This window comes from Primulina eburnea, chromosome 13 (assembly GCF_022965805.1).
Source record: "Primulina eburnea isolate SZY01 chromosome 13, ASM2296580v1, whole genome shotgun sequence".
NCBI classification, from domain to species: domain Eukaryota; kingdom Viridiplantae; phylum Streptophyta; class Magnoliopsida; order Lamiales; family Gesneriaceae; genus Primulina; species Primulina eburnea.
In genome coordinates this window covers 1,519,859-1,532,851 of record NC_133113.1, presented here as the reverse complement: position 1 = coordinate 1,532,851, position 12,993 = coordinate 1,519,859, and the positions used below count along the sequence as shown (strand labels likewise).

At 39.7% G+C, this 12,993-nt stretch overlaps 1 protein-coding gene and 1 long non-coding RNA gene across 2 annotated transcripts; both read right to left on the bottom strand.

The window, feature by feature from the left end:
- LOC140809134 (uncharacterized) lies at positions 1-499 on the bottom strand. Its single transcript, XM_073166624.1, has 2 exons — positions 110-499; positions 1-9 (listed from the first exon to the last, which is right to left on the bottom strand). Exons 1-2 carry the CDS (start codon positions 497-499, stop codon positions 1-3), a joined length of 399 nt encoding a protein of 132 aa, XP_073022725.1.
- A 432-nt stretch (positions 500-931) lies between these two features.
- LOC140809621 (uncharacterized) lies at positions 932-2,858 on the bottom strand. The gene is made up of 4 exons (XR_012113141.1): positions 2,650-2,858; positions 2,454-2,556; positions 2,293-2,316; positions 932-2,092 (listed from the first exon to the last, which is right to left on the bottom strand). It is a non-coding gene; the product is annotated as an uncharacterized lncRNA (long non-coding RNA).
- Positions 2,859-12,993: the final 10,135 nt, after the last annotated feature.

Below are 12,993 nucleotides of genomic sequence, written 5' to 3'. Positions count from 1 at the left end.
CTATTTCCACTGCTTCAAGATAATTCAGTGGCTTACCGGTAGAAACAAAAAGGTGCAGATGATCGTTCAATCCTTCAATAAAACTTTCGACGACAGCAACTTGACTCACAGCGACATGAGGAGCATATCTTAGCATAGCATAAAAAGAATCTACATACTCCGCAACTGACATATCGCCTTGTTTTAGGTTATGAAACTCCGAAGCCTTAGAACTGTAAAATGATGGAGGACAGTAACTCTCCTTAAACTTCAGCTTGAATATATCCCACGAATGAACAATCTTCTGAGCATCTAAAGTCATCAATGTAGTAGACCACCACATTTTAGCACGATCTTTCAACTGATGCACAGCTAATCTCAATCGACACTCTGGAGGATACTCAATCAAATCAAACAATTCCTCAATTTCAGAAATCCATAACTCAGCTTTCTCAGCTCCCTCCGAACCACTGAATCGAGGAGGATGCATAGAATAGAAACGCGCAACTAACTCATCCATCCTAAGCTGGTCTAGATGATCAGCAGCTTGCTCAACAAAGTATCATCAAAAACATGGACACGAGGTCTACCACGTCCACGACCTCGACCTCGAGCTAAAGGAATCTCATCAACAGGAATTTCTCCATCTCCCTCCGTTCTATACAATAAAACATCAAAACCATTAGAATTGAAGCAAACAAATCATATAATCACATAAGCATTTTATCAATTATCATACACAGGCGCAACAACCATTTTAGTGTCAAGACTCGAGTGTCCTAGACTCTAGTTCGAGCGTATCCCAGTTTACCTTTTTGATACCAAGATGTGAGGCCCATTTACTCTAATGACAATTAATGATCAAACAATAATGGTTTGACGTAAAGCTGCAGTGGAAAAAGGTATAAATACTTTAAAACGGACCTCAGGGCCAAGAAAAATTTCGGCATGACCTCTCCGTAAGTAGGACATCCCGAAAACTCAAACAGCAGTTTATATCAAAATATACTCCAACTAGAGTCAATAAAACAAAAACCAAAGTTAAACAACCTATAGCTGCACTGGCCAAGACTAAGTAGAAATTAAAACTTACCCAATACTCACCAGAGCATAAATATCACAGAGTCGACTCAGAATATCACAAAACAACCAAATACTACTACAGCTACACGGGGCATCTCCCCGACAAATAAACTACAATACAAGACTGAAACAACTCAAGACATACATATAGACTAACTGGGAGACTCCACTGAACAGAACCAAGCAATCCAACCTCAATCCCGAGCTCCACTGGCGGAACCTCGGTCTGATGCTGCAAAACGACTCGGGAGATCTACCATGATGCCCAAAAGCAACCACAGCAGCCCCCCAGTAAACAACTGAGGTTAAGATTCTGGTATGAAACAGTTCAACAATAACAACAATAACAACAATAACATAAATCATGCATAATCATATAATGAAATGTAATATGCAATGCATGAAAGGCTTAACGAATAACCGGAATAACATGAGCCAACAAACGATACGATAACAACTGGAATAATGCTCGAGCAACAACATAGGGGAGCTACATCGTCATGCAGCTAAACCGCCCTGTCAAGTATGCGAGGTTTGCCAAGCTGTGCTGAATAACACCCCTGACTCGGCCTCCATACAGCTGATACGCTATAACAGGATGTCACAACCAAAACGAACTAGATGACACAATCCCAGCGCTCACCTCAAAAGGCTGCACTAACCACGGGATTGTTCAATCACATCTACGGTCTCATGTGTATAGGCCTATCAGCCACACAATGATCCCGAGATAAACAACAGTTCCAGATAACAACGGATATCAACAATGGCTAACAAGAAAGATAGGGCTCAACATGAATGTCATAACAGTATGCCCTATGCTAAATGCCAATAATATGTCACAATAATAAACACATATCACAACGAAGGCATTTAACAATTTACAACAGTCAACAAATCATAAACACAATCCATGTAACACAGAATGACAATTAAACATAATTTATGTTTTACCGTCGTATGTTACTGAACTGTAACATACCTAAACCAACTCTAAAATCAGAACAAGCTCAACTTTAATCTCCTCGACCTAAACAATGATAAAAATAGGTTGGATAATTCACAATTCGCCAATAAAACTAAATTAATCCAACTTATTGATTTTTAATTATCAAAACTTAATTCCCAAATCAATTTCAACAATTCTGAAATTTCAACTAAATAACCGTGATTCTCCAAAATAATCACACGATTAACTCGATACTAATTCACAAACTCTTCGATTTATACCTCAAAGCTCTTCAACGGTCGAACCTATAATATAAACCAAATATATACGTCAATATAATGTATTAAAACCGACAAAGCGAAATTAAATCGAAGCGAGTAAAATTACACTTCGGGGCAGCCTACTTATTCACCGAAAAATCTGGAATTGGATCTTAAATTACAAAGATCGAAGTATAAACTAGTCGCTAGCGGTCCAATGTTGCTACTCATCGGAAAAGACGTCGGAAAACATTATTCATGGCCAAAAACCGAACTGAAAACTAGCTGGAAAACGCAGGAACATCAAGGTAAGATTTAAGCTTCAAATCCTTGCTCAATATACTCCAAAGAACCAAGAAAAACCAAACAATAGCTCACCTAAAAATCGAACAAGAAACTCGAACAGGAGCAGTCCCGAAACAGGGTTTGATTGGGGCTGAAACGAGCATCAAAAGTGGCGATTCATGGTTCAAAACAAAGCTACTGAAGTAAGGAAGCAAAACCCTCAAACCGTTTGAGATTTGGATGCCGGACGGAGGAGTTATCGCGATTTTACCGCAGCCGCTACACAAGTGACGGGAATGGAGTTTGGGGGAAAGCTTCTTTCTTCTTTTATCTTTACTTCCTTCTCTCTCATCAAGGTAAATGGTGTATATGTATATGTATATTTGTTACTAAAAAAATTGTAACACATGCCCAATAAAATCCCGGTCTGTAATTATTTTGCTCTCCTGTGTTATTTAAACTCTATATGTATTTTTTATATCCTTAAATTCTCTGATATTCTAAAATACATATTTTTTACACACCTACAAAATTATTTGGCATAAATAACAATTTTAATTTACAACTTCAATAATTATTCTAATTATGCCAAAATTATCGGATAATTAATTACAAGGCCTTACAAAAGGCATCTCCAACCTTTCCATTATTCCTACATTATAGAGGAGGAAATCTTCTCCAACCATGTTCTATTTCCCTCCTCCAATTTAGAGCATGCAATAGTGATCCTTCATTTATGGAGTGCCACTATTCATATAGAAGATTGAGTAGGAGATGAAAATAATTGTAAAATTTATATTCTAAAAATTTCAATATAGTCTTTTTGTAGTTTAATTAAATTTTTAGGCCAATTTTTTTTATTTCGAATTTTTTTAATTATTTTTAATGCTAAATAATTTTTTGGTCCATTTTTGATTTTTTATTTTGAATTATTTACTTCTGAAAAACTTATTTTAATTGTTTTAGTTTTTTACGAATTAACTATACTTTACTATTTATAATGTTTACCAAATGAAACTAATGAACAATTTAATGACAAAGAAATACATAACACAATTTATTGTTAACACTTAGTACCCACATAATTTAAATTGATAAACATGAAATATTTTTAGACATAAAAAAGTAGACAATACTAAGTGACATATCATCAATAATAAAAAAACCCACACACACAACAACAAAGATAAACACATTTTTAGTTCATTGTAATCATGAGAGCAAACTAGTATGGTGGAAGGTAGAACCCAGATGGTGAAGTTCCTACGAGGAACTGTCTAAACGGTGTAGAAGTCCTGTTAGAGCCATCCCTGGTCTCCATTTTTTTCTACCAAATTTTTTGTTGTTCTTTGATCAAGTATGCACGGGCTGATTCATCAACATACATATGATTCATCCTTAGTATTTTATTTTCTTACTTAAAAGACATTACAACATTTCTTTGTTTCTCAACATCAATGAGATGTCGTCGATGTACCTCAGCTGTAATGCCCGGAAATTTAATCATAGTAATCTATAATTATTGAGTTATAATTTGATATGATTATGAAAGGATTAACCGAGACACGATTTGAGGTAACGTGTGAAAATGTAAGTGCACGGACAGCAGCACTCACGCATATGCGCGAGAGGCTGTGCATGAATTTTGAGGAGACACGTATCATGTGCATGCAATATATATATATATATATATATATATATATATATATATATATATATATACAATCGTTTCCTCAGAAGAATAAAGGAAAGGAAATCGAAAAACTGAGGGAATTGTTGATTCTTGCAATTCAAATCTCAACCGTGTAAAATCCGTCCGTCTGATTTGTAATCCGACTTCGGTATTGTGTTCCTAGCAACGTAGGCTACAACTGGACGTAAGTTTTGCTACGTTTTGACATGCTTTGGAATTATGATATTGACAGAATTGAATGGAACTCATATATGTTGTTCTTGACATATTAGACATCATAGAATCTAAGTCAGATTAAGAAACATACTGATTATGGAATTGTTATGAATTTTTAGGGTATATTGATTTATACCTGACAGATTTGGATTACGAATGAATTAGAGATTGTAGTGGATATGAGTTATGATTTGTAATTGATGTCTGTTGATTTGGTATTGACGTGGATACTGAGATTGTACCGTTATGCCGTTGATTTTGAATTAAATCAAGATTGATCAGATTATTATTGTGGATTTGAATGGTATATTGACATGAGATTATTGGTATTGTCATGCCAGACAGGCTGTGAGTTCAGGACTTCGTCTGAACCAAGAACAAACGAAAAAAAAGGTATAAGTCAATGTGGTATTGGGAGATCGACTTGAGTCGGTTAGACTTGAGTTTCCCTAAATCACATACTTTACTTTATTGCATTGATATTGCATTGATTTGATTGATATACTTGTTCTCTTGATTATAGATAGCAGGTATTAGACGAGTAGTCTTATGACAGAAGTGCCTGATAGTGGTGGGAACGTCACGGGCACATTGCACGATGTCATGAGATATTGTATTGGCGGAAGTGCCATAGTCTGCTACTGGATAATTGGCTATCGATGTGGATAGAATTATAGCTCATTCTATTACTGGTGATCAGTATTGTATCGATGTGGATAGAATTATAACTTCTTCTATTACTGTTGATCGATGTTATATCGATGTGGATAGAATCGGAGTTTCTTCTATTACTGGTGATCGATACTATACTGATGTGGATAGAAACAGAGCTTCTTCTATTACTGGTGATCGATACTATATCGACGTGGATAGAACTGGAGTCTTTTCTATTACTGTTGGTCGATATGGAATGCCAATGTCTGGAAACCGGGATCCCTAGGCTAGGATTGAATCTAGTCTGAGTCGTGGAGTCACGAGCATTGTCGACAGTTTGATATTGATTATGTTTCAGATATTGGTACATATCTTTGTTACCTGATTACATGCTTTATATTTGTTTATATGATTGCATGTTTCGTTGATTTATACTGGGATTATATTCTCACCGGAATTATCCGGCTGTTGTCTTGTCTGTATGTGTACATGACAACAGGTGGGACAGGTTCATGGTTGAGGAGATGAAGAAAGATCGTGATTAGAGTGGAGATTCCGGACTTTGATTTTGATGTATAATAGGGTTTAAACACTTGACATTAGTTTTTAAACCTTAGTTTAGTTTGAATGCATGCAGTACAGGACTTGTATTGTATTTTATACTGATATGTATATGAGTTTGATTTCACTATGTTGCGCATTTTAAAAAAAAATTTAGACCCTGTTTTATAATTGATTAATTAGTCCCAATGATGATTAAGAACTTGATTAGCGTCCGGGTCCCCACAACAGGTGGTATCAGAGCTATAGATTCTTGAGATTGAGATAGGAGCTAGTGAGCGGGGTAGAATGTGTTTTTCTTTCCTACTTTTGATTGCTAGCATGAATTCCTGTTTTAATACATATTTGCCTGAATATCTGATTTTGATATGGTATTGTGTATTATTTGGAATGGATCATCTGTAAGATGATCCGAGGAGGATTGAAACTGGTAAGTGGTATTTGGAATTACTAACCTCTTCGATTATCAGATATGCCTCCGAGGAGAGTACCTGAACAGGGTAGTACTTCAAATCCTCCTATGGATGTGACCCCTACTCCAATGGAGCAATTGTTGAAAAGATTTCAGTCATTCCATCCACCGACTTTGAAAGGTACGGAGAATTCCGTGGAATGTGAAAGTTGGTTGGACGATATTGAATCGATGTTTGAATCTTTGGAATATACGGAGGAAAAGAGGGTGAAACTGATAGGACACCAACTGCATGACGTTGCTAAACACTGGTGGATCACGACTAGACGGGCATTGGAACAACGAGGTACGGCCATTACCTGGAATGTGTTTAGAACTGAATTTTATCAACGGTTCTTTCCAGTTTCATATAGGAAGAACAAAGGAGCCGAGTTCGCCAACTTGAGACAGGACCAGTTAAACATTGAGGACTATGTGGCTAAGTTCCTACATTGCTCCGATTTGCTCCTCATGTGGCTGAACATGATGGGGCCGTTGCGGATCAGTTTATAAATGGCCCGAATCCTGAAATCTTCACCCTGGTGAATACCGGGAGGCCAAATAATTTCACCGATGCCTTGAACCGAGCCAAGGGAGCCGAAGCCGGTTTAATGAGACAGAGAGAGGCCTCGTTTGTGCCTTCAGCACCGAGATCACAGCTGCCTCCACTAGCTCCCCGATTTGAGAGCGGTAGTGGTAGTGGGAAGAAAGATTTCCTAAAAGCTAAGGGGAAGAAATTCAAGAAAGCTGGAAGTAGTTCATCCAGTTCGAGTGGCTCTAGACAGACTGGTCAGGGCCAGAGTTATACAGGACCCTACTGTAGCACTTGTGGAGGGAAGCATTCCACCGAGCAGTGCCGAGGAGTGTTCGGCAACTGCCGCATTTGTAAGCAGCATGGACACTTTGCCCGAGTGTGTCCACATCGTGGTGCCCAGGGATCTCAGGATGCAGAGTCATCTGGATCAGCGGCTCAGATAGGAAGACGATCTTCTGCCGTTCATTCCTTTCAGCCAGCACCGCCTACTCAGTCACATCAGAGGCTAGGAGGGAGCCAGACAGCGAGCCAACCTCCTCGACAGCAGGCCCGACTATTCGCTTTGACTGAGGAGCAAGCACAGGATGCACCTGATGATGTTGTGGCAGGTAACTGTTTTATTTCTGGTTATCTTGCATATGTACTGATTGACACTGGTGCATCGCATACTTTTATTTCTGAAAGGTTTGCATTGAGTCATGCGTTGCCTATTGAGTCATTGTCTGCAGTAGTGTCTGTCTCTTCGGCGTTAGGGACAGGTTGGATGTCAGTAAAATCTGTTAAATCATGTATACTGCAGTACGATGGGCATACGATTGAGTTAGACTGTATTGTACTTGGGATATCTGATTTTGACTGTATTATCGGTATCGATACGTTAACCAAGTACAGGGCTACAGTCGATTGTTTCCACAAGATAGTTCGATTCAGACCTGAGATGGATGAGGAGAGGAAATTTTATGGTAAGGGTTCTCGTGCTAGAATTCCTTTGATATCTGCAATGAATATGGCTCGATTATTGCAGAAGGGAGCGGATGGATTCCTGGTATATTCAGTTGATTTACTGAAATCGAGCCCATCATTGGCGGACTTGCCAGTGGTGAGTGAGTTTGCTGATGTCTTTCCAGATGAGATTCCTGGATTACCTCCGATTTGAGAAATAGACTTCAGCATCGAGTTGATGGCAGGAACAGTTCCGATCTCGAGGGCTCTTTACAGGATGGCACCGATCGAGTTGAAAGAGTTGAAAGAACAGTTGGAGGATTTACTGGCCAAGGGATATATTAGACCAAGTGTATCTCCTTGGGGTGCTCCAGTACTGTTCGTGAGGAAGAAAGACGGGTCGATGAGACTTTGTATCGACTACCGGCAACTGAACAAGGCAACGGTAAAGAATAAATATCCCTTGCCTCGTATTGATGATCTATTTGATCAGTTGCAGGGTTCTTCGGTGTATTCCAAGATCGATTTGAGATCTGGATACCATCAACTGAGAGTCAGGGATTCTGATATCTCTAAGACAGCATTCAGAACCAGGTATGGACACTATGAGTTTATTGTCATGCCTTTTGGTTTGACAAATGCACCGGCGGTATTTATGGGATTGATGAACCGCGTCTTTCAGAAATATTTGGATGATTTTGTTATCATATTCATTGATGATATACTGATATATTCAAAGAATATGATTGAGCATGCTAATCATCTGAGGACTGTGTTGAGCATCTTGAGGGCAGAGAAACTGTATGCTAAATTGTCGAAATGCGATTTTTGGCTGAAACAGGTTGTGTTTTTGGGTCACATTATATCGGGAGACGGTATATCAGTTGATCCCAGTAAGGTTGAAGCCGTGATTAGTTGGCCGAGACCTACATATGTGCCAGAAATTCGCAGTTTTATGGGTTTGACAGGATATTATCGCCGATTCATTAAAAATTTTTCGAGTATTGCCAAACCAATTACGCAGTTAACTCAGAAGAATGCTCCGTTTGTTTGGTCAGAAGACTGTGAATCCAGTTTTCTGGAATTGAAAAAGAGATTGACCAATGCGCCTGTGTTAACGATTCCTTCAGGTACTGGTGATTTTGTTGTTTATTGTGATGCATCTCACCGAGGATTGGGTTGTGTTTTGATGCAGCGGGGGCATGTGATTGCTTATGCCTCAAGACAGCTGAAACCCCATGAAACTCGTTACCCAATTCATGATCTTGAATTGGCAGCCATAGTCTTTGCTTTGAAGATATGGCGACATTACCTCTACGGTGAGAAATTCGAAATCTATTCTGATCATAAAAGCTTGAAATATCTGTTTTCGCAATCAGAGCTGAATATGAGACAGCGGAGATGGCTGGATTTACTGAAAGACTTTGATTGTGGAATCAAATACTATCCAGGGAAGTCCAATGCAGCAGCAGATGCGCTGAGTCGAAAGGTATGTTCACTATCCTTATCGACGATAGGTGTCTCGAATTTGATAGAAGACTGCTGTTTGTCTGGATTAGCTTTTGAAATAGATTGTCAGCCTCTAAGATTGTATACAATTCAAGTTGAACCAGAATTGATATTGAAAATCAAAGAGGCACAGAAAAGTGATCAGAACATACAGAATTCGATTGCTATGGTCAGAGCGGGACATCGATCGGAATATCAGGTGAGAAATGGTGTTTTGTATGTGAATAATCGTCTTGTTGTGCCAAATGTTTCAGAATTGAGACAGCGAATCCTGACAGAGGCGCACAACACTCGTTTTAGCATTCATCCTGGTGGAAGGAAAATGTACAATGATTTGAAGGCACAATATTGGTGGAAACAAATGAAAGCGGACATTTCTACATTTGTATCAAAGTGTCTGAATTGCCAACATGTGAAAGCTGAAAGAAAGAAACCAGGAGGATTGTTGCAGAGTTTGTCCATTCCTGAATGGAAATGGGATCACATTTCCATGGATTTTGTGACGCAGTTACCGAGATCCTCCCGAGGTTGTGATGCGATTTGGGTCGTGATTGATCGATCGACCAAATCTGCATGTTTTATTCCATACAAAATGACCTATAGATATGACCAGATGGCCGATATTTATGTTCGAGAAGTGGTTAGACTGCACGGAGTGCCGAAGTCGATTGTTTCAGATCGTGATCCTCGGTTTACTTCGCACTTCTGGCAGAGTTTTCAGCAAGCTCTTGGTACGAAATTACATTTGAGTACCGCATATCATCCACAGACTGACGGACAGTCAGAGCGGACGATTCAGACTTTGGAAGATATGCTGAGAGCTGTAGTACTTGATTTTAGTACTAACTGGCAAGATGCATTGCCTCTTTGCGAGTTTTCGTACAACAATAGTTATCAAACGAGTATTGAGATGGCTCCATTCGAAGCGTTGTATGGAAAGAAATGCAGATCCCCTCTTTATTGGGATGATATCTCTGAAGTTCCTGAAACTGGACCTGATATGATCAGAGATATGACTGAAAAAGTGAAATTAATTCAGAAGAAAATGAAGGCAGCTCAAGACCGACAAGCCAAATATGCCAACCTCAGACGACGACCGTTGGTATTTGAGGCTGGAGACCGAGTATTCCTGAAGATTTCTCCTTTCAGAGGTGTTGTCAGATTTGGCAAGAAAGGAAAATTATCTCCAAGATATGTAGGTCCTTATGAGATTCTTGAAAAAATAGGAGATCGTGCCTATCGACTCGCCTTGCCGCCTTCATTGTCAGGAATACATGATGTCTTTCATGTATCTATGCTGCGGAAGTATCTCCCCGATGATTCTCATGTGATTCAGCCAGACGAGACCGAGCTGGATGAGACATTGAGTTATGTCGAGAAACCGATTCGGATTATTGATCGGAAAGAAAAACAGCTCAGAACAAAGACGATTCCTCTTGTGAAAGTTCAATGGACTCGTCATGGCATTGAAGAAGCAACTTGGGAGACTGAATCTGATATGAGACAAGAATTCCCAGCATTGTTTCACTGATGTAAATTTCTTATACAGTTATATATATATATACTCCTTAGTGATATGATTGATTGCCTGTGATTTCGAGGACGAAATCGTATCTTAGGGGGGCAGAAATGTAATGCCCGGAAATTTAATCCTAGTAATCTATAATTATTGAGTTATAATTTGATATGATTATGAAAGGATTAACCGAGACACGATTTGAAGTAACATGTGAAAATGTAAGTGCACGGACAGCAGCACTCACGCATATGCGCGAGAGGCTGTGCATGAATTTTGAGGAGACACGTATCATGTGCATGCAATATATATATATATATATATATATATATATATATATATATATATATATATATATATATATATATACTGTAGTGACCCGTTCCAGAATCACCTACTAGTCAAGAACTAAGCATGCAACTAACTTAATTAATTATAATCAGAGATAACAGCGGAAATATGGCCAACAACAATAGTTATACAACCCAATCGAAATCGAAGTCTAGACTAACTCAAAATGAAATATCCAGTACAACCATATCGAATCAAATGGAAAACACTGAAAACTAAACCAACCAGCTACTCAACGTCCTCCTCCTGCTCCTCCTGAGCCATCCAACCTGAGGCCTGCCCCGTGGGAATGGGGTGTCCAAGAATAAATAAAACCGAGGACGTGAGCGATAAGAACGCCCAGTACAAAAATATGAGTATACAAACCTATATGAAATGCACATGCTATGATATGATACCAGGGTAGTCAAGAAACAGGAATCACAAAGGATCTCAAAATGCTCAGTCTAGAGGCGCCAAGTGGATAGTGCCGCGCGGTCCAACCTCTGGGTCACTGCATCCACTACAAGACAGACGTGGACCTAAAATGTCCCGGACCACCGAAGCCCTCCCGACCCGTCGGCCACTGTGTACTCTCGGTGTCCATGCGTCCACAAGACAGGGCTGAGCGGCCCCAAGATATAGCTTATCTCGAAAGAGATACAGCTCAACAGTAAAGGCTATCTCGAAGGAGATACGGCTCAACATGATATGCAATATGCATCATAACTCGTGACATAATAGCATGCATCATATGACATATAACAATGCAGCAAATACTCATGCAACACATATATGAATGTATACTCAACCAGGATATCTCGGATAGTACTTTCGTACCTCTATCACAGCAAGCCTAGCCTTACGCAACACCGCTAATCAGGTTTAGCACAAGCCTACGCATCAAAAGCATACTCAATCAATACTACCATGCTCGACTAGCAAAACCAGTACTCCCTAGTACTACCAAAGGTTTAGGGTTTACCTTCGTCCGTCGACAGCCCTTTGATGTCGATTGCCTTGAAACTCAGGCGCCGCTACGCTACTACTCCTGGCAGCTCTTGGCTATCGCTCGACCAACAACTAACCCTAGAAACCTTCCAAACTCTCCAAAATGAGAGAAAACTCAAGAAATTGGCAAGTCAAAATGAGGAAATCCGAGCACTATTTATAGGCCATGTTCGGATCCTCCGAACAACACTTCGGAACGTCCGAACGCTACGTGTCCATTGGCTCTTGACAGCTCATGATCGGATCCTCCGATCATACACTTCGGACCGTCCGAACATGCATGGAAAATGACGTGTCGATCAACACTTGACACCTATGATCGGATTCACCGAACTACACTTCGGATCGTCCGAATTCTTCGGTGCTTCCGAACCCTCTTCGGTCCGTCCGATCATGACCATAGCCAAAATTACACCTTAAACCTTCTTAATCACCATTACTCCGTTAATTACCCAATTTGGAATTCGGGCTACTACATTCTCCCCCCCTTAAAAGATTTCGTCCTCGAAATCAGGCTTAGAGAATGAACAAAACGAAATAACAACATCATTAATACATCTCAATTGTTGTTGAATACAACTGATACTATGATTACAACTGAAAACACAAACTTATACAAAGCACAACTCAAAAGAGCTCTGGATGCTCCGAACGCATACGACTCTCTAACTCCCAAGTGGCTTCTTCAGTGCCTCGACGCTGCCACTGCACTAAGACAAGAGGAATGATCTTATTCCGCAACACCTTATCTTTGCGATCTAGAATCTGAACTGGTCGCTCCACGTAAGACAAATCCGTATCAAGTTGAACTTCAGATGGATGTAAGATGTGCAACTCATCTGCTACATAACGTCTCAACAAGGATACGTGGAACACATCATGAATACTTGATAGGTACGGCGGCAACGCAAGTCTGTAAGCTAAATCTCCCACACATTCCAGTATCTCGAATGGACCAATAAATCTCGGAGACAGCTTACCCTTGAGACCAAATCTCAAAATCCTGCGAAAAGGCGAAA

What these genes read in the sequence shown, in the direction of transcription:
- LOC140809134 (XM_073166624.1), bottom strand. Translation starts at nt 499, where the DNA reads ATGGATGAGTTAGTTGCGCGTTTCTATTCTATGCATCCTCCTCGATTC.